Below are 27,653 nucleotides of genomic sequence, written 5' to 3' on the forward strand. Positions count from 1 at the left end.
TCAAAACATTGTTTTTCCGGGTGTGTTGTGTTTTAGGTGTAATTGCTCAAAAGATTATCTTTGAATTGCCTCTATCAAGAGATTTCTGTAAAAGACTTTGCTTTCCTCAAGTAAATTCTGTAAAATCCTGGCCATCACAGTGAATTCCCAAATCTTCACCTAATCCCCAAGCACAGCATTATCTCTCAGGGATGCAAGCTCCAACCCTTTGATGGGAGGAGTCCTTTCCTTAATCAGGAAGAACTAAAATGGATCCCATTTGGGCAGGGCCTTGCATCTTCCAGTGTCCACCTTTGATCATGCCCAGGGCAGCAGTAGCCCCTCAGAAGTCCATTAACAGGGTCACCATTAAATCCCTTCTACCCAGCATCAAGTGGATTATATAAACTTGGTAAGAAGCAGAGTCATCATATCTGCATCATGAATATTTTTTTCTGGTATTTAACGCTTTCTCCCTGCCCTCACTCCTCCCCACCAAGCCAACACCCACATCCTAGAGTCCCCTAACTTCATTCAAGAGATATGCTTATTCTCTTTCAAGCCCTCATAAGATTTGAAATCTTGTTAAGAAGCTCTTGCTGTCTTCCCTTCTGTGAACTGGTATGGTTTCTTTCTTCACTTCCAAAAAACTGTTTATTACTTTCCTTAAAAACAACTCACATGAAAAAAATACTTGCCAGCTGTTACTGCTTTCCAAAATTATTTATTTATATTTTAATTTATAAATATGCTACCACTACTTAATGCCTCTGGGCACATTTGCAAAATGAAAAACACAATTTTCAAAAAGACAAATACCATGCAAGCTGCGGCTTTTAAAATAGAAGAAAAAAGAGCATCATCTGCCTCCATTTCCCCACTTCAAGCAAACCTCAAAATAAACAAATGAGTACCGTCCTGTGCCACAAAAGGAATGCAGAATTCTCCTAGTGCCAGTACCGTGAACCAGTTCAAGGGTGCAAAAGCTTCTAAGGAGAGGAAAGGGAGACGACCTTGTAAATTCAACAACTGTGGTGTCAGAATCCAGTTTCTCAGTTCCCCCATGTATTCTGTCTCTAAAGCTCAAGTAATAGAAATACTACCAATACATATAGTGAGCTCTTGATAAATAAATGTTTGCTTTCAACATGCATAGCATTCCACTTCCCAACTCCATGACTTTGCCTGTGCTGTTCACTGTAACTGGTTCCCTGTTGTTTCTTCCCTTCAGCTCTGCTTATGTCCCCTTTTCACCTAGAGAACAGTATATAGAAACTTTCCTTTCTGTTATCAGTGTTCTTGTGTGTGTTGCATAATCTCTGAAGTAGTGAAATACATCTAAGTGTTTATTAGTCGTGAAATGCATCTAAGTGTTTCAATTTATGAATTAAAAGCTAGAAAATATGAGTTTGGAAAGCACAATTTCAGCATAAAAATCAAGGTTGCTATGGATTGCATCTGATAAATTCTGTGAGAAAGCCATCCAGCAGTTCGGCTGACTAAAGATAAATACATGTTATCTCTAAGAAAATATATATCTCATAGGAAGAAAAGTATGCATGTATATGCAATTTTTCTGTAGACTCTTAGGGGAAAAGTTCAGTATAATTTAATAAGAATTTATTGCAGCCTATTATATAATCAGCTCTTGCTAGGAAGAAGGAAAAGAAAAGAAAATGAGATTTCTGCCCTTGAAGAGCTTACAATCCTAGTAAAGATATATAGTTTTCTTTATAGAGTATTAAACAGGCATATTTAACCATGGAGGCTGGCCGTACAAGGTGCATATGCGCTCTGAAACATCTCCCCTGAGAGAACAATAGGCATTTGCATAATTTATCATCGAAACCATGATATCTAAACCCCTTTCAGTGAAGCGGGCCTCATTACCCTAGGCCAACAAGGATGGACTAGGATTATCTTGGGGTAACCTAGGCGTCTGGTCGGTCACCCCTAGCATGGGATCGAGAGTGTGGGCATCACAGTGATGACCAGAGAATGGAGATGGCTTTGTTTTTCTCTGCCCTTCTCCCCCTGCCGCTCACTGATTTTCCTTTAAATGTCTTAGTTCACACATTTTTATTGCTAGTCATGCATGTTTTGACCACGATTTTTGGACTAGATGATTTCATTGGTCTCTAAAACTTGACTGCCACCCTGGTCCAAACAGAAAAGGGGAATGAGATCACCTAGACCTGCTCCTTCATGAGAGGCATGAGCAAGGCAGTTTCTCTTAGAAGTGGACTAGTTAAGACCATCACACTTTATTCACAATTGGCAGGAGCCAATTCAGCCACTTTATTCCAGGTACTCAGGCATAAATTCTGCAATCAGCATCTTTTCATATCCTTCCTGTCTCATGTGACCCATCATCAGCTACACTGCCCTTCATGAAGCAAGAGGTCCATAGCTTTTGGTTGAATGAATGAAGTGGTACCTATGGCTAGAGACAGGATAATATAGCTTATGAATACTGAGGATCACTATCCTCCTCTACCTCAGAGAAATATTTCCAAAGGAGCAAATAAATGTACTGGCTTATGTATTATAGTTTGTTTCTCCAGTGGAAATTTTTTTCTGGAAGAATATATCTCAAAATGTTTAATGTAATCAGTAAGAATTTTGGTTTAATATATGGAATCCCATTTTAACTTCAGCAGCACATCTGTGCCTCCCTTCATTTAACAAAATCACTTAGCAAATATTTATTCACTTACTATGTCCCAATCGCCATTCTAGATACTTGGTGATACAGATGGCAATGAGCGAAAATTCAAAAATCCCTGCCCTTGTGGAGCTTACAATTATTCATTCATTTAATAATCACATGGCATGTGCCTGCACTGTACAAGCCTCTGGTGAGTTCATAGTAAGTGAGACATGATCCCTGACCTTCAGAAAATTACATTCTATTGAAGATACCTTTAAAGAATACCAATAGCTCATTTAAAAGGGAGAGTTAACAGACTCTAAGAGATGACATATGCAAAGTATTAAGATAGGGTAGAAAATAAAAATATTCAAGTGTAATAAGTGTTAAAGAGGGCTGCACCAGAGAAATGACATTCTCATTGTGGACTCACAAACCTGCATACACTACCTATATTAGTTGCAAGCTTCTATAAGTTTTGCGAGTGCAAGAAAAAACTTAATAACAATGAGATAATCAATACATTTTCAAAGCAGTCTAAATAAGCCGATTTGGGTATAAACTTTTCAACAAAGCAATTTGTATTTTATTTTCCATACTGTCCATGTTAAGATCTGGCAGAATATGAACTGGCAAGCTACCACTTACTGAGTGCTTCCCAAGTATCAGGCACTGCTAATATGCATTACACATAACAGGGTATTTACTCCTCCTGACAACCTTATGAGGTTGGCAACTATTATTATCCACATTGTACTATGACGAAACTGAGGCACAGGTAGGTTAAGTAACTTGTCCAAAGTTACACAGCCAGCAGATGACAGGATTGAGATTCAAACAAAGGCTGTCTAACTCCCAAGTCAGAGTTTTCAACCTCTGTGCCATATTGTCTCTCTGTTATTCTGGTGAAAAATAATTTATTCAAAGTTATTAATGAGAAATAATGCCTTCACCTTCCAATAAAGCACAAATGTGCAATACCACTCAATCTAAAGAAGCAATTATCATTTTATGGCAGTTTCAGTCGTGAAGGAAAGATTTCTGAGCCAGAACATTTTTTGAGGCCTCTGAAATTACCTACTTATCTCTAGATATACAGTTTACTTGAAAAAAATAGATACAGAATGCATACGCTTGGGTGGATATTTTGAGAGAGGCAAAGGTTGGATCCTATAATGCTGTCCTGAGGGGCCAGGCCTGGGTAGGTTTCACAGTGGAAGATTTGGGGTGGCCAAATACAAGCAGAGCACACTGGAAAGAAAGAAGATCCCAGAGCAGAGACATGGACTATTCAAAGGGGTCTAGAAAAGTGCTGGAAGCAAGTCTAAGCACATCATAATTCTGCCTAATGTCTGCTCTGACTATATATGGTACATAAAACAAGCACATGTTTATATGTTATTTTACAGCTCTCCACTATCTTGGAAGAGTGCACCAGTCCTCCACCAGTGAGCTGGTAACACTTGGAGAAGTGACACTTTGTTGTATCTTTGTGGGATTTTCCACAAAGAGGTTTTGGTAGTCATGGTGGTAGTGATGTGGCTCTCCTACTTGGATTAAATTAGGAATGCTACATATGAAATTGTTTAAAGATCCACTCTCTTTGGATCACAAGTGTCCTGTGTAATAATTTTTTCTTTTTTTTTTTTTTTTTTTGAGACGGAGTTTCGCTCTTGTTACCCAGGCTGGAGTGCAGTGGCACAATCTCGGCTCACCGCAACCTCCGCCTCCTGGGTTCAAGCAATTCTCCTACCTCAGCCTCCCGAGTAGCTGGGACTCCAGGCACGCACCACCATGCTGAGCTAATTTTTGTATTTTTAGTAGAGACGGGGTTTCACCATGTTGACCAGGACGGTCTCGATCTCTTGACCACGTGATCCAACCGCCTCGGCCTCCCAAAGTGCTGGGATTATAGGCGTGAGCCACCGCGCCAGGCCAATAATTTTGATTATGTTAGTATACAAATGTTCCCTAGGCATGAGCTACCTCTCTCCCGCTATACATCCGACTCATTATGACCGTCCTTCACACTACTCCTATCCTTTCCTACAGGAACGATTCTTGCCTGAGTTAGGAACACCTGACTCAACTTCTGACCCCCACCCTCTCCACATTTGCTCTCAGGATGGCAACGATAATATTAATCACAATGCCATCAACCTAAAATGTACAGATCCTTTCATAGACTTCAAACTGTTTTATAGATTTATTAGGTATGCACACATCCCCCTCTGGATATAGGTATTATTATAATCATCTTCATTCTAGATATGGCCACTAGAATATTAGGACAAAGACTTGGATTAAGTGATTTGGCCAAGCTCAACCATGTCCTAAAAAAGTAGGAGACCTGTCATCACATAGGACCGTGCAAACAATGCTTTCTCCTTTCTTTTCCTCTATTTAGTGCTTAGATTATTCCACCTCGGGAAACCTTTAATAAGATACACATACTCTTCCAGTGTCAAACAGTTGTCTTCTAGTTTGTCTTTTTCTGTTTCATTTGAGATCCAAAAAAATTATCCTGCTCAAGACTGATAAGAACAATGCCAATATGATCCAACTAAGAAGTGTCACAGAATGGGCTGGGCATAGTGGCTCGTGCCTGTAATCCCAGCATTTTGGGAGGCCAAGGCGGGCAGATCACCTGAGGTCAGGAGTTCAAGACCAGCCTGGCCAACATGGCAAAACCCTATCTCTACTCAAAATACAAAAATTAGCCGGGCGTGTTAGCGGGCACCTGTAATCCCAGCTACTCGGGAAGCTGAGGCAAGAGAATCACTTGAATCCAGGAGGTGGAGGTTGCAGTGAGCCAAGATCACGCCATTGCACTCCAGCCTGGGCAACAAGAGTGAAACTCCATCTCAAAAAAACAAAAGTGTTATAAAGTAAAACTCAATTTCAAAATATTAACCATCAGACTCTCCATGAACATCTCTGAGTGGTTCTCAGCTCCTCCCCATCTCTTGGAAAGTGAGTGAGGGTGTTTGGGTGGCTAAAGTAACTGGCAAGCATGATTGGCATGTAGAGGGGGCGGCTAGCGATACTGAGCTTCCTGCAATGCACAATCCCACACAATACACAGTGTAGCTACCTAAAATTTCCAAGAGTGACTGCAGTTGAGAAACACTGTAAAGGAACCCTGATTCTACTCAGTTTAAAAATTCAGACGCTTTAAGTCACTTTACCCTTTTATTTAGTTTTATTTCATTGGCAAAAAATTGCATAACTGATCAATGTGTGTCATTTGAGTAAACTTCGGTCTAAGATGTTTGTAGGCTGCCTTGTCAACGTCACCACAGTGTATAAGATACTATGGTTCTATTGGAAAATGGACCCCAAGAGAATTAGTTTACCGTATCTGGGTTGCCTATGTTGGCTAATCACTGTTCTCCTCACTCTCTTCCTCTTTGCCTATAGGTCTCAGGCTCCTGAGAAATAGGCAGCTGAGTTTATGACCGTGGCTGAGTTGCACTATTGCTAAATAATCAAGATATTTTATCATGCCGTGTAATCGCTATAATTCTGAGGGATTTTTTTCCTACCCAAGCAGAGATCTGGAGATGGAGTGCAAAGCACACCCCGCGACTTGCTACAAGCCATAAGATTGTGCTTTGATTTCTTTACTTCTAGAGAGTAACAAGACAGTTAGTTCTGGCTACTTTCTCTGTAAGCTGTTTCTCTGCTGTGAATGGGTTTATTTTCTGCACTAAGTACTCTTATTTCCAACTGCTTTACATTTTATATTGGCTCCAGAAACTGCTGCTGTGAATAACTGAAAGCAAAGTTAAATTCAGGATTGCCTATTTTTGTACAGCCAGACTCTCCTCTAGCTTTCGTCCCTTTCAGAATGATCTAATATGACTTTTTTCAGTTCTTCCTAATTATTCCCCTTCCTCTGACCCCGCAAAATGTTAAATAAAGTTTCAGAATCATGTTCAAGATTGAAGAACCTTACATTCCCGATTTCCATTCATACCAGCAGGTGAGGGTTCCCTCTGCTGGTAGAGAAATGTTCCAAGAATGGATGTTTGACTCTCCATAATGGGAGAATGACCCCCTGGGATGTGGTGGGGCAGGAGACAGGTCCCTGGCAGGAAAACTCCCTGTGGGGCTGCTCCAGGAGGAGCTCTTGAAGAATGAGTGCTAAGGAAGCTTCTCTAAGGTTTGCGGGTGCCATCAACACTCCAGACACCCAGGGCAATGGATTATTTAATTTGACTGCAGGCCTGTGATTACCAGTCAGTCTCCACCAAAGAGTTACGCAGTTGGCTTCAGGCCAAGCCCATTATCGTTTTATCGTTTATGGTTTCCTTGAGCATCAGATATTAGTTCATTCATCTGGAAAAGGAAAGAAGTCCGTTTTAAGTTTTCCTTTCCTCACAAGATGAATAGGACTATTAATAGGAACGAATAACTGCTTCAATGCCTCTTCCTCTATGAAAGCCAACCCTAGTCTGAGAGTAAATCACACAGAGCCTAGAATATGCTGTATTTAAGTTCATAAATGCCTTGTCCTCACATTCCTTGTTATTTGACTTTGTCCTTAAAAATGGTGCCATTATCTCAATTTCCCATTTTCTTGTAGTCACCGCCCTAGTTTAGACTTGTCTGCAGTCCCCCAGAATTCCTGCAATACCCCCCTCCCCGCCGGGCCTCCAGTGTTCTCACTCAAATACATCTTCTAAAGAGTTATTAAGGTTCTCTCTCGAAACCGCAGAACTGCCCATGCCACTTTTGCCACTTTCTATTGAAAAGCATACAACAGTTCCCCATTATCCACAGAATAAAATCCAGGCTTCTTCACGCCTTTCCCCTGCCTTCCCTCCCTGCTCAAAATGCAGCAAGATGGTACTGTTGGAGTTTCCTGCTCTTCCTCCTACTTCTAACCTCTGCACCTGCGTTCAAGCTGTATGCTAAGCCAAGAATGCCCTTCTCAGGCTTAGCCTCCCTTTGCTTAGCTAACTCCTACTCATCATTTTGAGCTGACCCAGTCCCCCTCCCTGAATACCACCAGCCTCTCAGCTGCATTAGTGCATATATTGATGTATCCACTTTACTTATTGTGCTATAATTATATTTCCTTCCTTATTAGACCTTAATGATAAACATGGCTTACTCGTGTTAGTATCCTCCTCTTTGTGGAACAGAGAAATTCATGAAACATGCAAATACAAGTCCAGTACTCATATGTATTCAGATCATGTCCTATATCCATATGGCCCTATCAGGACACAACAACAATACTACTACTATTACTGTTTGTGACAGTAGCTAATCAGTAGTTACTGAGAGCTTAGCAATGTACATGGTAAGGCAATCTTCTTCATTCCAGAGATCAAATGGGGTCCAGATATTAAGACCACCACTTATAAACCTCTGCCTAAAAAGCAAAATAGAGATAACCCTGGATTGTTCCCAGTATACCAGAGAGTGTCATTATCCCTATGAACACAAGCCTGACAGGTGGTGGCTGGGTAAGACCTCCTTGCCATTATTAAATCCAGACTAGCAGTGGCTGAGATTTTAAATCAGAAGTTCCCATGCTATCTCCCTCCAAAAATTCTTGCATCTATAGAATAACATTTACATTCATCCGCCTGAAATCTAAGGTTTATCATAATCTTTCCCCAACATAATTTTCTAGCTCTTTCTCTCTCTCTTCCTCTACACAAACCCTCTGCTTCTCCTGAGATTCTACATTAATACCTTCTACTTTTGATTCCTTAGTATGTGGTATGTCTCTGCTCCTCAACCAAATAAAAAAATATGCTACCTTTCCTTCATTACTACTTAAAAATAATGTGAGCCATTCTTTAGGTCTCAACACTGAATTCCATTACAGTACAAGGTAATCATTTTCTTCTTTAAAATTCTATAGCACTTACGATCTGTACTTCTTAGTTAACATAATGTAGTTAACGTTTGCATGGTTCTTTGTGGACATAAAATGCCTGATATTTTGGCATGTCAAATATGCCGAATGTGGATGTCATATTGATAGTCCAATTGGAAGCTCGTAGAGATCAGCATCGTGTCTTCATACTTTTCCGTGTTGCCATGACTCCAAATCTTGCCTATTATTATAAAACAAGAAACATTTGCTGATTTTCGGGCTCCACACAGAAAAAAAGTAATAAAAAATAAAACAAAATTCCTAAAAAGATCTAAAATAAGTTCTATTTCTCTATTCCTCTTCAATTAGGCATATATTTTCTATAGACATGATAACACCTCTCTTGACACAGCCAGAAAAGAAAAAAATTGACCACGTCATATTGATAAGCCAGAACTAAGAATAGGACATGTCTGCCAGTGAGACAAGCATGAATGGCGGATAAGGGAGGAGGACCAGGCATCACCAGCCAATAGCATTACACACAGTTCAATCAGCCACAGTGAATACAGTTTTTAGAGAGTACACCAACAGTCAATAGCTGGACGTGAAATTAGCATCAGGTGCCCAATATATCTAGTGGAATCCTTTCTCTGCCATCTACTTTTTAGAAAGCTAACTTCCTTAAACCTCAGCTTCTTCAAGTTATAGCTTGGTTTTAGGAATTAAATGAGACGTAAAGCACTCGCCATGTACATGGTAAGCTCTCAGTAAATATCAGCTGCTGTTACAAATAGTCATAGTTGAGAATCTAGAAACAGGCAATATTTGGAATTTCCGACTAGCAGGCAGGCAGTAAACCTCAAGAAAGATTCCCATCAATTACTCGACAGTCTTGCAGGGGTAAGCATGGCTAGAACCCCAGCAATCATCAGAATCTGAAATTATAATCAAGGCAGGAACCTGTAACTAGATTTCGGCTGCGATAGGTAGAGACTCCGTCTCAGGAAAAAATTCCAGATATTCGAATCAGACAATTAGGCAGAGAAGTAGACTTGTTACAAAAATCCAGAGACCAAAAAACTTCTTCAATGACCACCAACTACAGAAAAACCTGAACCCAGAGCGTTACCGAAGCTGAGTCTCCTTGTGAATGAATGTCAAATGACTAGGGGGAAGGGGGAAGGAAGATGGATAACGAAGGGAAAGCCCAAACACAGGCAGATATGAATTACTGATTATTTAAATAGACAAAGTGTTTATTAAAAATTTGCTGAGCAACAACTATCACCAGGTGTTGGAGGAGGCACTGTAATGGTAGGCTCCTGTGGCTTACAGTCTAGATCAGCACTGTCAAATGAACTTCCAGAGATGATGGAGATAGTCTGTGCCATGGAGGACGGTATCCACCAGCCGCATGGGGCTACCGAGCACCTGAAATGTGCCTGTGTACCCAAGAAACTAAATTTAAATTGTAATTTTAATTCATTTAAATATAAATAGCCACAGATGTCTAGTTGTTCCCATATTGGACAGCACAGGACTAAAGAAAGAAGGCAATAAGCAAGTAGACATAGGTAATGACAAAATGTGAAGCTTATTTAGAAAATGGATAAGATTCTGGTTTAGGAATAGCAGGGTGGGGGCAGAGTGGGGGGCGTGCTTGACTGAAGGGTTATGGAAAATGTGTTGAAGAGAAAAACCAGCCTGTTAAGAATTTTAGGCTACCATGGAGGCTTGAGTTTTGAGATCATTTACATTTTTTGGAAGAACATTGTGGCTGGCTGCTGTGTGGAAAATACGTGAGCCTACGTAAAGATGCTTCGTGTGTGTGTGTGTGTGTGTGTGTGTGTGTGTCTGTTCACTTGAATGAATTTTTAGTTCAGACCTTCTCCCCATAACAATATCATCTTTAATATTAGTGTGTACTTCTATTCAAAAGAAAAACACATTTGCATCAATATTAATTTATCTAAAATTAACAACGTATATACATATGTTCTTGAGATTTTTAAGTCTAGGAGAAAGGAACAACCTCCTAAGTACACTGATAATACAAAAGAATTCTGTAGTTAAAACTATCCCATACACAGACGTCTCAGAAGTACCTATACCAATTACATAAATGAAATAGATGCATATAAAGATCACAGATTATCCTTAGACTCTTGAGAGAGATCAATTTCCAGCTGTAGAAGGAAGAAAAGGAGAAACCTAAATAAATTGGAAAGGCAACCACAAAACTGACTCATGGCAAGACGGAAGCAACTGGGGTTAATTAATTAACATAAGAGAAAGAAGATTAATAAATTATCGTGAGGATATTTGGAACTTCTGTTCAGAGGATACAGTGTAGTTGGGTAGCACTAACACTGGAGAGAAGACTAAAGCTGGCCGACTAAAACTGCAGAAGATGCTATTTATGACTGTGAAACTCTGGAATCAGTGAGGAAAGCACAGCAGTGTCCTTCTGTGGAGGTCTTTAAAACAGAATAGATTCTCATCAGTCTCATTTGAAAGGTTTAAGTGTGATCCTGCCTAAAGGCAAGGTGATGAACGGAATGACTTTTCAAGGTCTCAGCCAGTCAGCCCAATGAGACCACACAGCTGATTGTGCGCTGTGATTTTTTTTGTTGTTTACCCATATCTTATTGTTTTACACCACCATGTGGCCACACTGAGTAGAAATGTTATAAATTTTGAATCTGAACATAAGCCTTAAGAAATGTCAATAATATATTCTCATACTCTCAAAATTGCACAGTCCGTTTAGAAATACTAATCTGTAAAAGCACCTAACATAAATGCGCTTGTACTCATAATCATTTTGTGATAGTAATTACAAATAGATAAATAAAACTGGAAAATAAAACTGGTACCTATTTGATTAATAATACTATGTCACATTATTTTATTATGTATTTGCCATTTTATAGGAACAAAATTTGATTCACGATCAGCTGAGTTCATAATATAAAAACCTTTTATTTTATATGGGTATCTATTTAAAAACCAGATTCTGGCCCTTTTGTACTTAACAGATGTATTAAGTAAATAAAATATGAAGATTTCCTTGCAGGGAAGCAATAATTGCTAACATATGACTGAAGGCATCATGTTAAAAATAATTTTAGATCAACACATTAGGCCAATGTGCTTCCCAATACCTTTCCTCTTCAATTTATGCTGTAAATACATCAGCATCCATTAGCATTCATTAAGCTTTCATATGAGCTAAATTTTGCATTGGATTCCATATTGGACAAATTAGACTGACAAAGCCCATTCTGTCGCTCCATTACCATGCCACTTTCACTACAAAAGCATTCTCTTAAATATGGACTGTGAGATAGCTCTAAGGCCAGACTGCTTCTGTTAGAATCCTAGTAAGCTATGTAATTCTGTTAGTCTCAGGCTCTTTGTAACATAGAATTTAATTTTTGAGTTTATGTAAATAAATAAGATAATGTGTAGTTGTTTGTTCAACAAATATTTATTGTGTGGCTACCATGCCAAGCACTGTTCTAGGCATGAGGGACACAACGGTGAAAAAAACAGACAAAAATCTCTGCCCCTGGGGACCTTACATTCTAGCAAAGAGCCAGACAGTAAATATCTTTCACTTTGTGAAGTGAGACATAGGATTTCTTTTGCAACTGCTCAACTCTGCCTTTGTTGCATGAAAGCAGTCACAGACAATGTGTAAGCAGCGCACCAGTGAATGAGCATTGCTGCGTCCCATTAACACGTCATTTATAAACACAGGTAGCAGAACAGATGGGACCCACAGACCATGATCTGCTGACTCCTGCAGTAGGAGAAGACGGCAATAAACACCACCAAAACTAATACAAATAGCTGGGCTGGGCGGCTCAAGCCTGTAATTCCAGCACTTTGGGAGGCAGAGGTGGGTCATTCCAGGTCAGGAGTTCGAGACCAGCCTGGCCAACATGGTGAAACCCCATCTCTACTAAAACACAAAAAGCCAGGCGTGGTGGCGTGCACCTGTAATCTCAGCTACTCAAGAGGCTGAGGCAGGAGAATCGCTTGAACCTGTGGACTGTCAAGAGATGGAGGCTGCAGTGAGTCGAGATTGCGCCACTGGACTCCAGCCAGGGCAACAGAGTGAGACTCCGTCGCAAAAAAAAAAAAAAAAAAAAAAAAAAAAAAAAAAAATTAATACAAATAAAATAAACCTTATGTTGAATGGTGATAAGTACTATGGGAAAAAGTGCAACAAGTGAGGGTATGGATAGTGTCAGAATCTGGTCAGGATAGTTCTCACCGTGAAAATGACACCTACAAAGACCGAAGGAGGTGAGCAAGGGAGTCATAAGAACATCTAGGGAAAGAGCGTTTCAGAAGAAGGACTGTCATGGGCAAGATCCCAGAAGCAACAGTACGGCCATTCTTTGTGAGGAACAGCAGAATGGACTCTGTCTGGAGCAGAGTGAGCTAAGGAGAAGGCGAGAAGGCAGTGAAAATAAGGTCAGAGAGGCAGCTTGTGACCAGATGATATAGGACTCAAATGCCATTATAAAGAGGTTATTTTTTACTCTGAGAAAGACAAAAAGCTTTGCAGTTTTAAGCACAGGAAGGACCTGCTCTAGCACCCTAATTTTAATGGGATCACTCTGACTGTCATGCTGAGAATAAACTGTTGGAGAAGCAGGGAGTCCTGTTTGGAGGCCATTGCAATAATCCAGATGAGGGATTATGGACCAGATGATAATGCTGGAGGTGGTGAGAAGTGGCAAGATTCTGATGTAGGTTAAAGAGAGCCTGACCAGGGAATGTGAGAGAGAGGAGTTCATGGTGATACCAAGGTTTTTGTCAGAAATTAGACAGATGGAAACTACTTAAGGTTGGAGAGATGAAATAAGGAAGATTTGTGTCTCTGAGACGATTAAGTTAAATTTCATACCTATTAGGTATCTAAGTAGAGACATCTAAAAGGCAGTTTCTACAAGATTCTGCAGATCTAGGAAGAGGTTTAGCCTCAGGATATAAACATAAGACTTGTCAATGTATAGATGCTATTTAAAACCATGAAACTGATGAATTCGCCAAGAAAGAAAAAGGTCCAGGCATTGCATCCTGAGACACCCGAAGTTAGGAATCCAGAGAGATGAGAAGATAACAGCAAGGGAGACTGAAAAGAGCAACCAGAGAGATAGGAGGAAATCCAGAAATAATGGCACAGTGGAAGCCAAGTGGGAGAGTGTACACTGGAGGAGGGAGTGAGCTGGTGTATGCCTTACACCTGAGAATGCATAGAAAATGAAGCTTGGAAATTGAACTATTACATTTGGCAATATGGAGACTATTAGTAGTACTCACAAAAGCAGTTTCAGTGACATGGTGAGAATGAGAGCCCTGGCTGGGCGCGGTGGCTCACGCCTGTAATCCAAGCACTTTGGAGGCCAAGGCGGGCAGATCACCTGAGGTCGGGAGTTCAAGACCAGCCTGACCAACATGGTGAAACCCTGTCTTAAAAAAAAAAAGAGAGAATGACAGCCCTGCTGGAGAGAGTCGCAGAGACAACAGGAAGAGAAAAATTACAAGTAGAGAATGCACACAGCTTTTTCAGGAGTGTGAGGTTTTTTGGTTTGCCTTTTAATACTGAAAAGAAGAATTCAGGTGATAATTGGAATGGAAGAAGTGGAGCAAGACAAGCTTTTGGGGTATTTGTTTTGTTTTAAAAGGAAGAAACAACAGCGTTTGTGTATGCTGGCAGAAAAGCTCCAGGAGAAAATGGGAAATGGAAAGAGTGAAAAGAAAACTGGAATAGTGAGAGACTTGGTGAGCAGTTTCCATGAGTAGGCGCAATTGGATGAGATCTAGTGCAGAAGTGGGTGGGTTAGGTTTACACTCTGCTCCACAAAGTGCTTAACATGGGCTTATCACGTCGGAAAGGTTCAAAATTAGCAGATGTTAAGCCACCGATTGTCAGTTAAAAGAGTTTGGCTAACATGATCTTATAGCTCCAGTGCAGGTACAGCATTCAGTACATTAATGAAAATAAGATGAATAGAATCCTGACAATGAAATGAAAACAGCTGGAAGCAACATTGAATCACATTGACTAGCACCTAGATATTGTTCTAATGGTAGAGAGATACCTGAAGGAGAATAGAAAGAATGATGGGTTTCTGTTTACATTTGATTCATGGGATGAGTCTGCCGGAACCAGGATCTCACATGGTACTTGACTCCTTACAGATGCTCAGTGGGTTGATCAATGAATTATCTTGCCCTTTATAAATTCAGCATGATGAAAAGCCCATGGCTCTTGCCTCACAAATATTGCATGACATAATGTAATTTCCATGCACTTTTCATATCACTTCACTAATTTTCACTGATTCATGAGGGCTGAGCAGTAGGGCAGAGCTACAATAGGGAACCAGACAAAGGAAGGTGAGTGGTAAAAGCACATCTGCCATTTCCACTGGGAAGAAAAAGAAACATTTTTGCATGTTTCAAATTGGAGCAACTACAATCTAAATTGTGTCCCAAACATGATCACAGCTCTATGAATACACGCCACATATTGAAGGAAATACATCATAGTTATGAAATATATCTCAGCCAATATGGAGCTTTAGGAAATCATTTTTTGTTATTTAATTCTAATATCCTTTTGCTCTTATAATAATTATGCTTCACTGAGGTATGACAGGTAACGAATTTCAATGCATCTTAATTCTTCATGGTTTCAATATAAATTTGGAGCTGTGTTCCTTTAAAAATAGACTTGAGTCCCCAGGTGAAAAAGTGTACTTGAGACTGTAGCAAGCAATGTGACAACATAATATTACAGAAAAAGCAACTTTCAAAAACATTAATAAAAATGCTAAAAATCCTAATTTTACAATGGCAAACAAAACCAACTTACCAAAAGCATCAAAAGTTCAGGAAAGCCTTAGAAACCCACTGGGGTGATCTACCTCCTTCTCTTTCACAATTTTCCTAACCCAAAAATTATAATAACAAACATTATAAAAATTCTTTTCAATTCAGCTTTGACTTGACTCAAGCCACTATTAATTAATCAAGAATTATCTTTTACATTTTTGCATGTTTCAAATTGTCAAGTTTAGTTACTGGATTCTGCTCAGTAATTTTAGTATACATTATGCTGTCCCTTGAAGAGAAAATATCAGATTGAAATATCTCAGGGGCCCTGTGGCTGGAATGTGTACACACTGCTCGAACTATTGATTGACAGTTATATAAATGCCCACCATGGCTTGATCAGCCTGCCAGTTTTCTTATTGTAGAGTTAAACTACCCCAATATCCTTTTTGTAAGTAAAATCTTATTGTAACACAGCCACGCTAATTGGTTTGTGTATTGTCTGTAGCTGCTTCTGCAAAGCAAAGTTGAGTAGTTGTGAGACCACATGGCCCACTAAACTTAAAATATTTATTATTGGTCTTTTACAAGAAAAGTTTGCCCACCCTTGGTTTAACTAATGGCTGGCATACTTCTTAAGCAATGTTTGTTGAACCATATTTATAAATCCAAATGCTAATGATAGAAGGAATCAGAGTGCCGACCAAATCGTCACCTAAGTATACCCAGCTTCTATAAATATAGGGTGCATTGTCCTTGAAAATAAAATTTCTATATTTTTATCAATTTCTTAAATTCAGAATTTATTAAATGAATTTCTATTAAATAACAGGCATCTCCATGTCAAGTGAACTTTCTTTTTAGATTGTCATGAAAAGAAAATGTTTCCAAGTGCTTCTATCAGAATGCAAACATTTGAAATGCACTTTTGTTCCTCTACAGTCTATGATTTTTATAACTTGTTACTGCCCCATTCATATTTATACATCAAAACCTCCTACCTCTCTTTACCTTATCATTGAGAGCTTTGGGAAATATAAAAGGATTCTTAAACTATTAGCTATTCTTAAATTATTGTCATTTATTTTGAAATGTCAGTGGGCAGCTTCTTTCCAATACTACTATATATATACATATATTTATTGAGCTGAATAATCCTCCAGTTGGTGGTATTTGTTTTCACCATTGATTTTTAGAGTGCTAATTTTTGTCTGTCCTGAAGAAGAATCTAAACATTTAAATTCTTTTAACAGAGTGTGTTTATAGTTGCTATACCTTAGACAACTTATATTTAGAAAAGGAAAATTTCTAATTCAATTTACAATGATGTCAAGAAACTACACACATCTGCAGGCAAAGATAAGACAAACATTCAGGGGTACATAGTGATAGCTCTACTTAAATAAATAAACTTTTGGTACTAGTGATTAGGTACACAGAATTATTATATGTTTAATTGGCTAACGTGACAATTTGGAATTACTTCTAGTCACATTTAATTGGATTTGGAATCTCTGGTGAAAAGAAATAGAGAGACCTAGCAGAGAAACAGTCATAAAAGTAAACTGTTTTTCCAAAGGGTACTAAGTAATGAATTAATATCCATTGCACAATAGTTTTTAATATCCCCCCAACTTAGTAAGACTAATGCAGCAATTGTACACACTAGACACTAAAATCAATTCAATTACACACAAAGTTTGGGGAGAGGATTCTTCCTTGAATTGGAGATTTTATATTTTCTGTTTTCAGAAGGCTAATTTAATCAGAGGTGAATAATATTTAACTGAGGTCAAGTCTGACATATGCTTAAATACCAATCTAATAGGTAGCTATATATGCTATGCTAGATTTGAAGACCTAAAAGATCATAAAATCTGTGTCACTTTATAAGTGTTTTGAAGCTTAATATAGGGCAATCAAAACAAAACACTCCCTCATAATCTTCAAATTTCTTATACTGTATAAATTTTTTAAACTCTCTAAAAGACAAATAGCTTATTGCTTCTCTTCTATACTTTTAGTTTATTCACCCTCCCAAAAAAAAACCCATTTCAACATTCTAAAATGTGCTTTGTGTTTTGCTTAATATTAGTCTAGACAAATTTATACATTAAAAATTATCTTCCTCAGGATTTGTATATACTGCTTATTATGGTTTTCTTTCTGTTCTATACATTTGTTTTTGTTTTAAATCTGTCCTTCTTCTTAGGAGTGCCATGATTGCTGACTACATGTTCTGGCTTGGTGGAGGAAGTGAACGGGGCATAAGCAAGCTCATCAAACTGTATTGGCAGGTAAAAATTGATGTCCCAGCTAGGGAGGAGAAACCCATCTTGTTTTTAGAGCCAAAATGAAAGATTGGTGCTTAAAAGACTGCAGAAAAAGGTAGCTCTTGGCATATCGATCAGAAGGAAGCTACTGAATAATAATGTATTCATAATGAAGTAGATTTTCTAAGGCTAATTCTAAGGGCAAAATTCAAGATTGTTAACCCGTGGCCCATACTTTAGTTTTACAACTCAATATAAATTTTAGAGGTCCCAGGAACTACTTTTCCAGGCATGCTGCTATGATCCTTTAAAATACGAGCATTGTATTTTCATAGATTTTTATTGATCTATAACCTGTAAAAACAGATACTAGAAGTAATATTAATTATACAATAAAGGAAAAATGCAAAGATCAGATGTATTTGTTTACGATTTACTCTTTGAAACACTTAGCCAATAGCAAATTTCAGATCTTGTTTCTCATTTATTCTTCAAAATGGCAGTAAGAAGTCATCCCAAAGGTCAACCAGATGCTAAGAAGAAAGTCCTAATTTCTTAGAATTATAAGAAAAATTTTGGATTTATTAGTTCAGTCTCATTTATAACACATGAATCTGTTCTTGCTTTACCCTCCCCCAGCAAGCTGTCAGTAAGTTTCTGCTTAAGTATATCCAAAATGAAGAGCTCACTTCAGCACCACAAAGTAACATCCAGGTTGCTATTAAACTGGTTTCCTCATTTAAAGTGAATTTCTACTCCCTTAAAAATTCCATCTCGTTGTTTCTAGTGAATCCTCATGAAAGCCCATTTCCAGTGAAATTGTTATAAATATTTGAAAATCGACTACAAAAGCCAACTGTCTCCTCCACGTCTTCTCTTCTCCTACCGTGTGGAGCTACTTCCTTGTATTTTGGGATGGTTTCATTTAATTGAATACAAACCTTTTGAACCAACCCAAATAAGATGTTCTAAGCCACTAATTGTAAAGTAAGAAATAATCATCAGTAGGCTTCTGAAGCTTCCTGGGTCTTTTTTTTTTTTTTTTTTTAACCACATTTTCACTACTGTGTCTTGGTCCCTAGTTTTTTTGTCTCTCTGTATCATATGTTATCTTTGTTAGACATTAAAGTGTTAGGTTTATCATATTCAATTTCCAGTAACTCACATGGTTCTGTCTATCTGGAGATTAATTTATCTTCTATTAAAAAAAATGTTTAAATTAGTCCCACTATACTTTAGTTCCGTGATTATTTTTAAGTGAAAAAACAGAAGTTCATCTCCAGGTAGACAAAATTTTAATCCCAAAACAACCTATTACTTCTCTGATAATTTTAAGACTTTCCTAAGGAATCTGGAACATACAAACAGTAGTAATTGCTGATGAACATGTAACTACGTAGTTGTTAAAAAATGCCAGATGGGAAAAATAAGCAAATAATATGGCTATAGATATACAAAGAGGACTTTTTTATAAAGGATTTTGGAGGCTTTTATAAAGGATTTAAGAGAGGTGAGAAAAGAGTTGTGAATCTTGAGGATTGGAAAATATTCAGCAGGCCTGGCTTATACTAGGTCCCCAGCGAATGCTTGACTTAATTTATTCATTAAACAAATATATCTGAGTACCTATTGTGTTTTCTACATTGAACTAAGAAAATAATAGATCCAATATCAGCATAACCTAAGACACAGTAAGACCCTGGGAGTTTTGTAAATAAGAATTTTGTCTGACCATGTTGTGGTTCACGAGCGTGATAATTCAGTTTTTACGCTCACGTGTGAGACATGCCTCCTTCAAATCTTGTTATCATGTCAGCACATTATCCATCTGATGTGAAAAAAACCTTTTCTGTTTCCTTTAGCTTTCGGAGAACATTCATATCCCTATTTTATTTACCTCAGACTAAGAAAATAATCTCCACTTACCAATGCATGCATGTTTGCAATATAAAAAGGGATTAATTGAATATTTTACCATTATGCAGTAATAAAAGATAAAAAATAGTTCTCTTTGTATTCTCTTTTTCCTGATTGGAAATAGCTTGGTACAAGGGAAAAGAGCTCTTGTGTGGAAGTCAGGTCTGATTTGGTACAAGTCCTAATACTAACTAGATACTGACTTAGGGCAGGTTGGTCTCTAAAGGAGCTTCATCTGGTAAGTGAGGATGACTGGAATAAAGTGTCTGAGAAGGTTTATTCTTAAAGCCCATTTTAGCACTAAAATCTTATCCAAAATCTTAGGCACCTCCAAAAATGATGTCACAAATTTTGAGGAAAAAGGAAGCAACATAATTAGAAATCACTTCTTGCTGATAAATTCTATAAATCAACACCGTCTATCAAGTCCCAACATCAGCACGCCACACCGATCTCTCACCCATTATATACTTCCTCCTGCTAATCAGCTTCTCCCTGACCTTGATTCAAATGTATACATTTGAATCCCTAAACCTTTTTCTGTCCTAAATCAGAAGGGGGTTTTTAAACCTTGCCAAGGAGTGCCAAGTCTATGCCATCTTTAAAGATATATATGCCCCACTACCCAATCCACCCTAGCAGTTTCGCTGATGACTTCAAGAATGTCCCCAAACATCACAGACTGGAGACTGTATCTGCATGCACTTTCGTAGGCGTCTGTTAAGGTTAAATAGGCACTATTTTCACCAGCTTTGTCAGAAATTATGTTACTGTATATCTTCCTTTCAACCATATAAAATCCATACCATTTTAGTTGGTTATTCTTCTTAGAGGGCTTAACAAGAAATGGAAAATTTCAGAACGTAAAAATTTGAGAACAAGTCTATATTTGCTCTTATAGATGGTCGACTAACAAACTCTCAGATGCAAATGAATGGACCTTTGCTTTGGTGAACTCAAGAACCTTTCGATTGCATTAGAACATTTTTCATATCATCAACCCAGCAAGGAAAAGAAAGGCATAAAGCACTATACTATATGACAGCTCACACTGGGATATATCACTTTGAATAAGTGTTTGCACATGTTATCCTATAATAGTGTCACCTCTTCAGAACCAGAGAGGGTTGAAAATAACTTGTCATGACTGTACTTGCACACAATGACTCTGCAACCCAATACCCAGGCATCTGTAATCAGCCATTCTCCTTGAGAACACCTGGAGACCTCACCACAATTCTGAACTAATTAGCAAAATAGAAAGTAGGAAGTCGGGCTGAGAATAAGCTATTTTTGAAACAGCTTCCCTGTAGTATTTGTATATTGGTCCTACACTAATTTTATTACAGGAAGAACTTTCTATTAAACTCTAGTCCACTTCTCCCTGCTCCTTAGACCAGGGCTAGTTTTAATAACATGAAAACAAACAAGCAGGCTTCCTCCATCTCCCGCTCCCCTATCCTATTCTGTGTTATTCACTTTCAGCCACATTCTGAGCCATAAAGGTTTTCTTGTATGTATCTTTAACTCATGTCATGTGAATGGCAGAGCCAACCCTGGTCTGCACTGCTCAGCAAAGTGAAGTCTGAAAAGCTAACGGCTAATTGTATCACAGAACTCCCACAAAACAAGTGCAGGGGAACCCCACTAAACAGGGGCATGCTGCCTGATCAGCTCATCCCCTGCCTTAATGGTTCTTCTTTCCTTTTTCTATTTTTAATTTTTTGAGCTATAGAACCCTCTGAGAATCTAATTCATTTACAAACAGCAACCTAGAACAATACTCATGAACACTTACACACAAAATATGTGCTTACTTTTTATGTCATTGGATTGGAAATTGATCTCCTACACATAGTCAGAATATCAAAACAGCATTCACAGAAAGGTATGGTTTTCTCAGTCTTGTGAAAAGGCTTTTGTAGTTTTTCTAGATTAAGGAATTGAAATATTTCATATTGCATCAATTTCAACATTTCATTTTAATGTCAATAACAGGTAAGATCCTGATTCACAAAGTCCCTACTAGCAAATGGAGTTAGAGCTCCAGTACTACACAGTACCTTTGATGGGTCAGCATGAATCAAGAATTACCAAAATTTTCAACTTAAATTTATAAGACGTCATTTCCTTTGTCCTCAAGTAAATGAGGTCATCTTTGTTAGGCTTATATCATCAAGGCTATCTATGTCAGCAATTTGTTTCCATTTTAAGGCTGTCTGAACAAAAAGTGACCTTCATAAGAGATAAGCCACTTGCCAAGTGTCTGTTAATTTTTGTCCCCAGAAACTCAAGACTTCGTCAGTCTCACTTTGAGTGTTGGAAAATCCATATTGTTATTTGACTTCAGTCACCTCATTTAGAGTAGCTGCTTGACCAAAAAAAAAAAGCTTATAGTTTTTTGGCAGGATCTCTAATAGTAACTTCAGCATTTTCAATCAAAAGATTTGTTTAATTTATGTGCCTAAGATATCAGCCATTAGAGAGCCAGTCCTGGAATTTCTCACCATCAAATTATTCTAAGAAGGAGTTTTCTTTTCTCTTAAAAAATTGTAAAAAATTAACCAAACTAAATCACATCTTAATCTCTTCTCTGGATCGTCAACAAACTTCTCTAAAAGGAAAGAACCTCATGGTGTGCTCTTGTATCTTAACAAAGACCTACTGAAAAGGCACTAATTCAAGCTCTTGGCTCTGAAGAAGTTAAAGACTTTCACAGCAGTAGAAAGACCTCTTTTGGGATTGTTGGAAGAGCTGTTGACACCAACACAGGCCCGTGTAGAAAGCATGACATGTGGAGCATCTTTCTTCGGTGAAGCAGCAGAACTGAGGCAGTGCCAGCTTCACAGGTCTTCCATCTGTGCAGAGAACACTAAGACTTCCCATCCAATTCAAGTTGCACTTGGCATTGAAATGTTTCCCATCTCAAAGCTATCAATGGCCTATATGGTTTCCAAAGGCAGCTTACAAGAAATATCTCTTCGGTGTGATTAGTCCTACTCTCAAGGGACAAAACCAGAAGCTGGCTGAACTGAGAGACAAAAGGTTTTCCACAGCCACATATTCAATCCCTAATGCCTTTCTATGGACTTCAGGGGTGCACAGACCACAGGCTAAGACTCTTTTACAACTCCTTCTCTTTACATGATTGTCACTATTGCAACAACCCCTTTTCTTTTTGCTATTAGGCCTACCAGGCGGCATTTACTGCTTCTAACCCTCAAAGCAAAAAATAGCACCCACAATGTTATTGTCATATAGTGCCCCCATAAACTGCACCATGGTCATTCAAGCTGGAAACCTTTGCAGTGGTGTCCAGACTCTCCTTAAGTTAGTGGATACCTTTATTATCTACTCTCAAATTGTATTTGCCATTCATACTCATTCAACAAATATTTATTTAATGACTGTATGTAAGGCCCTGTGCTATATGTTGAAGATATAGGAGTGAACAAAATAGACATTATCCTGTCTTCAAGGAGCATAGATTCTAGCACAAACTATTTAACAGGAAAAGCTACGGACTATAAGGTACTTAAATTATATACCACCTTTTGTCAATCTGCTTTCAAAATGCACTGCCATCAAAATGCATTGTGAAAAGCCACTCAATAAAGATTTGTTCAATCAATCAATCAAATTAAATACTGGTTTGATATGAAGCTCAAACCAATAACATTTGACACAGAAATATTTTGGCACAGTTCTATGATTTTAAACATCAATGATTATGAATCCAATGAACATTTTTCTAGTTGTGTATGCATGTGTTTTAAGTTCACAACTGTGAACAATTTCTGTGCTTCAGTTGAATTTAGGATCAATAGATTTTTTTTAATATACATTTTGTTGCATTTTAGGTTTTGGGGTACATGTGAAGAACATGCAAGATTGTCGCATAGGTACATACATGGCAATGTGGTTTGCTGCCTTCCTCCTCATCACCTATATCTGACATTTCTCCCCATGTTATCCCTCCCCAACTCCCCACCCCCTGCTATCCCTCCCGTAGTTCCCCCCTACAGACCCCGGTGTGTGATGCTCCCCATCCATGTAAAAATATGGAACGCTTCATGAATTTGTGTGTCATCCTTGCGCAGGGGCCATGCTAATCTTGTCAGTATCATTCCAATTTTAGTATATGTGCTGCCGAAGCGAGCACAGGATCAACAGAATTTTTGAAGAAAGTTGCAGATTTCCAATAGATCTTCTAGGCTCATTAATTTCTGTGCTCACAGGTGTCTCCATGGAAGTTCCAAGTTCTTAGCCTGCTAACTGCTTCTTTGAAACATGACAATCAAGGCAGCAGCAAGTGAATAGATTTCTCCAAACAAACCAGAGGATGATGTAGAATAAGTTAACACTGAACGTGACTTGATGACTTGTACTAATAATGACAACTTTTTTCTCTTTTATTCTTTGTTTCTCTTCTTGATACTGCAAAATCATCCCAATATTAGTCATTTACACGGTAAAAAATTTATTATATAGCAACCCCAAATAAATATAAAATCTTCAACATGGAACTACAGGCAAAGTAAGGTCAAGGAACTGAAAATAATTTTTATCTTTAACAAAACACCTACATTTTCTGGAGAAATATGTTTTCTCTGAAGATTTGCTTCTATGTGAAAAATTTTTCCACAGAAAGAAACAAAACAGATACCATCTGAACATTTCTCTTAGTGGCCTATATTTATAGTGTACTTATTTATTTGGCCCTGTCAGGCAGAGACTTTCTAAATTATTTGCATGAAGAGTGTCTGAAAGCATCCCAGGCCCTATAGTATTTTGATTAGATATAATTTGAGAAACACTAAAGATGCTCACCCAAAAATACTTTCCCTGTTAACTCCTACGTTTCATACTTACATTCTTACCTTTGACACTGAGTCTCTAGTCAGCCTCAGGTCATATGCAGAAGAAATTTTACCTAGAAGTCTTTAACTAAGTACATGGTTACCTCTGAATAGAACTGCAAAAATTGGTTTGAGCTTTCTTAGTCTTCTTTGAAAGGTGAAAGCAGAATTCTATAAGAATAAGATGTAGGGAAAGGTAAGGTCTAATGAGAAAATTTGACAGAAATATAGGAATCTAGGAGATGTAGGCCAAGCAGAAGGACCTTCTGAAGGCAATGGACATCTGTGCTTAATCCCGTCCAGGAAAGGAAGCAAAGGAAAAATAGGCATCATGGAGCAGTAGAAAAAGGCTGGGCCTGAGATTCAGCAAATTTAACTTCTAATTCCACCGCTGACTCAATTTTTGATAAATCACTACATTTTTTTATTAGCCAGCTACTGCTACAATAATACTGTGTAACAAACCACTCTAAAACTCGGTGGCTTACCAAATAAACACGTTGGTTCAAATTTGACTAGTTGAAGCTAATCTCGGCTGGGCTTGGCTAGGCTTAGCTCCGAGTTGCAGAGAGGTCCAAGTGTATTTCACATATCTTTCAATCTCCTTTGCCCAAGGATTACCTTGTGTAGGTTCTTTTCATGCAAAATGCAGGATTCCAAGAGAGAAAGACAAACCACATAAGCACATTTTAAGCCTCTGCTCATACCATCCTTGCTAACATTATATTAGTCAGAGCAAGCCACATGATCAAGGCCAAGAGCAAACTGTAGATTCTTCAGCCCACTACAAAGCCACAACAAAGGGGTGGAGATGACATTGCAATAGGGAGGAGAAAAATCCAGGCCAACAACTCAGTCTACCAAAATTGCCCTAGGCCCTAGTGTGCTTCTGTTGGCCTTCCAAAGAGGAAGTTGACCCAGGTTAGCGTTCTTAAACTCCGGTCTAGTAACTAACTGCATCAGAGTCGCTTAGCAAAACATTTAAAATATTAGATTGCTAGAGGTGAGTGGGATACTAAAACTGTATTTTTCTATTGTCCCCCTTCAACCAGTGATTCTGATGCACAACCCCAGGCGTATGTCTCAAAAGCTATTTCCAATTTTTAAGTTAGTGAACAATTTCGCCCACCATAGAGTTTATTTGGGACCTCCCTATGTGCAAAGGTATGACACTGGATGGCCTGCACAGGTGATCCTGCCTACCTGACAATGCAATTTAAATAATTTGTAAGACCCAGATTCTCCCCTCCGTTTTCCCGCTATGTAGATTACCTCCCAATTGATTAGGCAACTTATGTTTCCCGTTGTTAACAGCGAATAACTGCTGTCTCCTTCTCCCCATGGTGTAAGTCAGATTTTCCTGTGTACTTCGCATCCCTAAAGCAAACCTCTTGGCTGCTTCAGTGTCATAGCTAGACCACTGTGGGCATGCAATATTCTTTAGTCACTTGCCTACAGAGAAATTTGTCTGCTGAGCTAGACAATATTAAAATCCCCAGTTTATGAATTCTCTTATTTTTCAATTAGAAGACAGGCTAAGGAGGAAGTATCCGAATTGAGGTGAGAGGTAAAAGGCAGCTTCCTTTCCTGGGTCTTGCAGAAAGATAAATGTAGAAATAAATTTCTCATCTAATTATTCATTCCTGTTTATATATTCTTTAATGATATGTTTCCATGGTTACCAGCGTTGTTAAAAGCTGTCTGTGTTTCATTTTGCTTTGATGCTATTTGAGGTAGTATGCCAGTAGGAGAGGTTCACTTTTAAATGAAAGATGTAATTGAGGCATGTATTTGATCCAAGGTTGAGTGTTTCCGTGAAGGAGATAGTGACCGTGACATTATTTGCTGGTTGTGTAGTTTTGTGTAGTTCTTCTATTGATGTTCTGTGAGTGCTGCAGGCATTAGAAAGGAAGAGAAGAAGGGAGGAGGGAGAGAGGGAAGAACCTGAACAAGACACCTATATAAATTCATATTTCAGTATTTCAGTACACACACACACACACAGACACACACACGGTGACATTGATTTAGTGGGACTGTCAAGTCGGTGGGGTAGATTTTTACTACCCCATTCCTCTCTTCTCCTCATGCTGTCCCTACTTCAACCCAACCTGTACATGCCACCAGGCAGTATTTTTCAAAAATGGGCTGAGTATTCAATTGCTTTGCCTCTGTGGATTTCAGTCACAATGACATCTCTCTGGAGATTTTTTGTCTTTGAAGCCCCAACTCTCACTGAGAAATAAATGGCTTTGTCCCCTGCTACCAACACAACGTCAAGCATTCAGAGCATACAAGAATTTGAGGGCAGTAATCCTTGCCAGGGCCTCAAATATGCCCTGCAAGGGGCAGCATACTTCACTTGCCCATCAGCCTTTTCTGCAGGATGATAATTAAGGATTGTTAGAAAATTCAGGCATCAGAGCTGATACAGTCCCCACTTTTTAGGAGGCTGAGGCAGAAGAATCACTGAGTCCAGGAACAGTTGGAAGCTATAGCAGTGGTCCCCAACCTTTTTGGTACCAGGGACTGGATTTGTGAAAGACAATTTGTCCATAAAGCAGGGTTGGGGGGGGGCGGGGGGGTGGTTCAAGATGATTCAAGCATGTTACACTTATTGTGCACTTTATTTTGATTATGATTATATTGTAATACATAATGAAATAATTATACAACTCATCATAATGTAGGATTAGTGGGAGCCCTGAGCTTGTTTCCCTGCAACTACACAGTCCCATCTGGGAGTGATGGGAAACAGTGATAGATCGTCAAGCATTAGATTGTCGTAAGAAGCATACAGCCTAGATCCCTTGCCTGAGCAATTCACAGTAGCGTTCGTGCTCCTCTAAGAATCTAATGCCATGGCTGATCTGACAGGAGGCAGAGCTCAGGCAGGTAATGCCACTGATGGGGAGCAGCCGTAAATACAGTTAAAGCTTCTCACTGGCCCGCCGCTCACCTCTTGCTATGTGCCCTGCTTGGGGATCTCTGGGCTATAGTAGGTTATAACCACAATTGTGAATAGCCACTGCACTCTAGCCTAGGCAACATAGTGAGACTCCATCACTGTAAAAATAACAAATAAATAAACAAACTAAAAAAGTTCAGGCATCATATCAAGCAAGAAAATTAATCCTCAGTCACCCTTGAGTAATGTTTATTTTGTATCTTCTTCAGAAATGTCTATTTTTTCAAAATACTACCAGTTTGGTTTTTTGGTATTATTAGTAGGTGATGGCAGAAGCCCACATCATTTAAATGTAGCTTTTTCTTTCCCTTTC

At 38.6% G+C, this 27,653-nt stretch overlaps 1 protein-coding gene and 2 non-coding genes across 3 annotated transcripts in view; 2 read left to right on the forward strand and 1 right to left on the reverse strand.

The window, feature by feature from the left end:
• The window catches only part of SPATA16 (spermatogenesis associated 16), a 244,465-nt gene that overhangs the window by 136,348 nt on the left and 80,464 nt on the right, over positions 1-27,653 (forward strand). The window contains exon 5 of the mRNA XM_021674760.2: positions 17,536-17,620. Coding sequence (XP_021530435.2) covers positions 17,536-17,620 — 85 coding nt within the window. The remainder of the gene's footprint in view (positions 1-17,535; positions 17,621-27,653) is intronic.
• On the forward strand, positions 19,327-19,430 carry LOC135275974 (small nucleolar RNA U13). The gene has a single exon (XR_010343554.1). It is a non-coding gene; the product is annotated as a small nucleolar RNA U13 (small nucleolar RNA).
• Positions 23,569-23,675, reverse strand: LOC135275913 (U6 spliceosomal RNA). The gene has a single exon (XR_010343503.1). It is a non-coding gene; the product is annotated as a U6 spliceosomal RNA (small nuclear RNA).

This window comes from Aotus nancymaae, unplaced genomic scaffold, assembly GCF_030222135.1.
Source record: "Aotus nancymaae isolate 86718 unplaced genomic scaffold, 86718_ANA_hifiasm-v0.15.2.pri h1tg000019l, whole genome shotgun sequence".
Classification (NCBI taxonomy): domain Eukaryota; kingdom Metazoa; phylum Chordata; class Mammalia; order Primates; family Aotidae; genus Aotus; species Aotus nancymaae.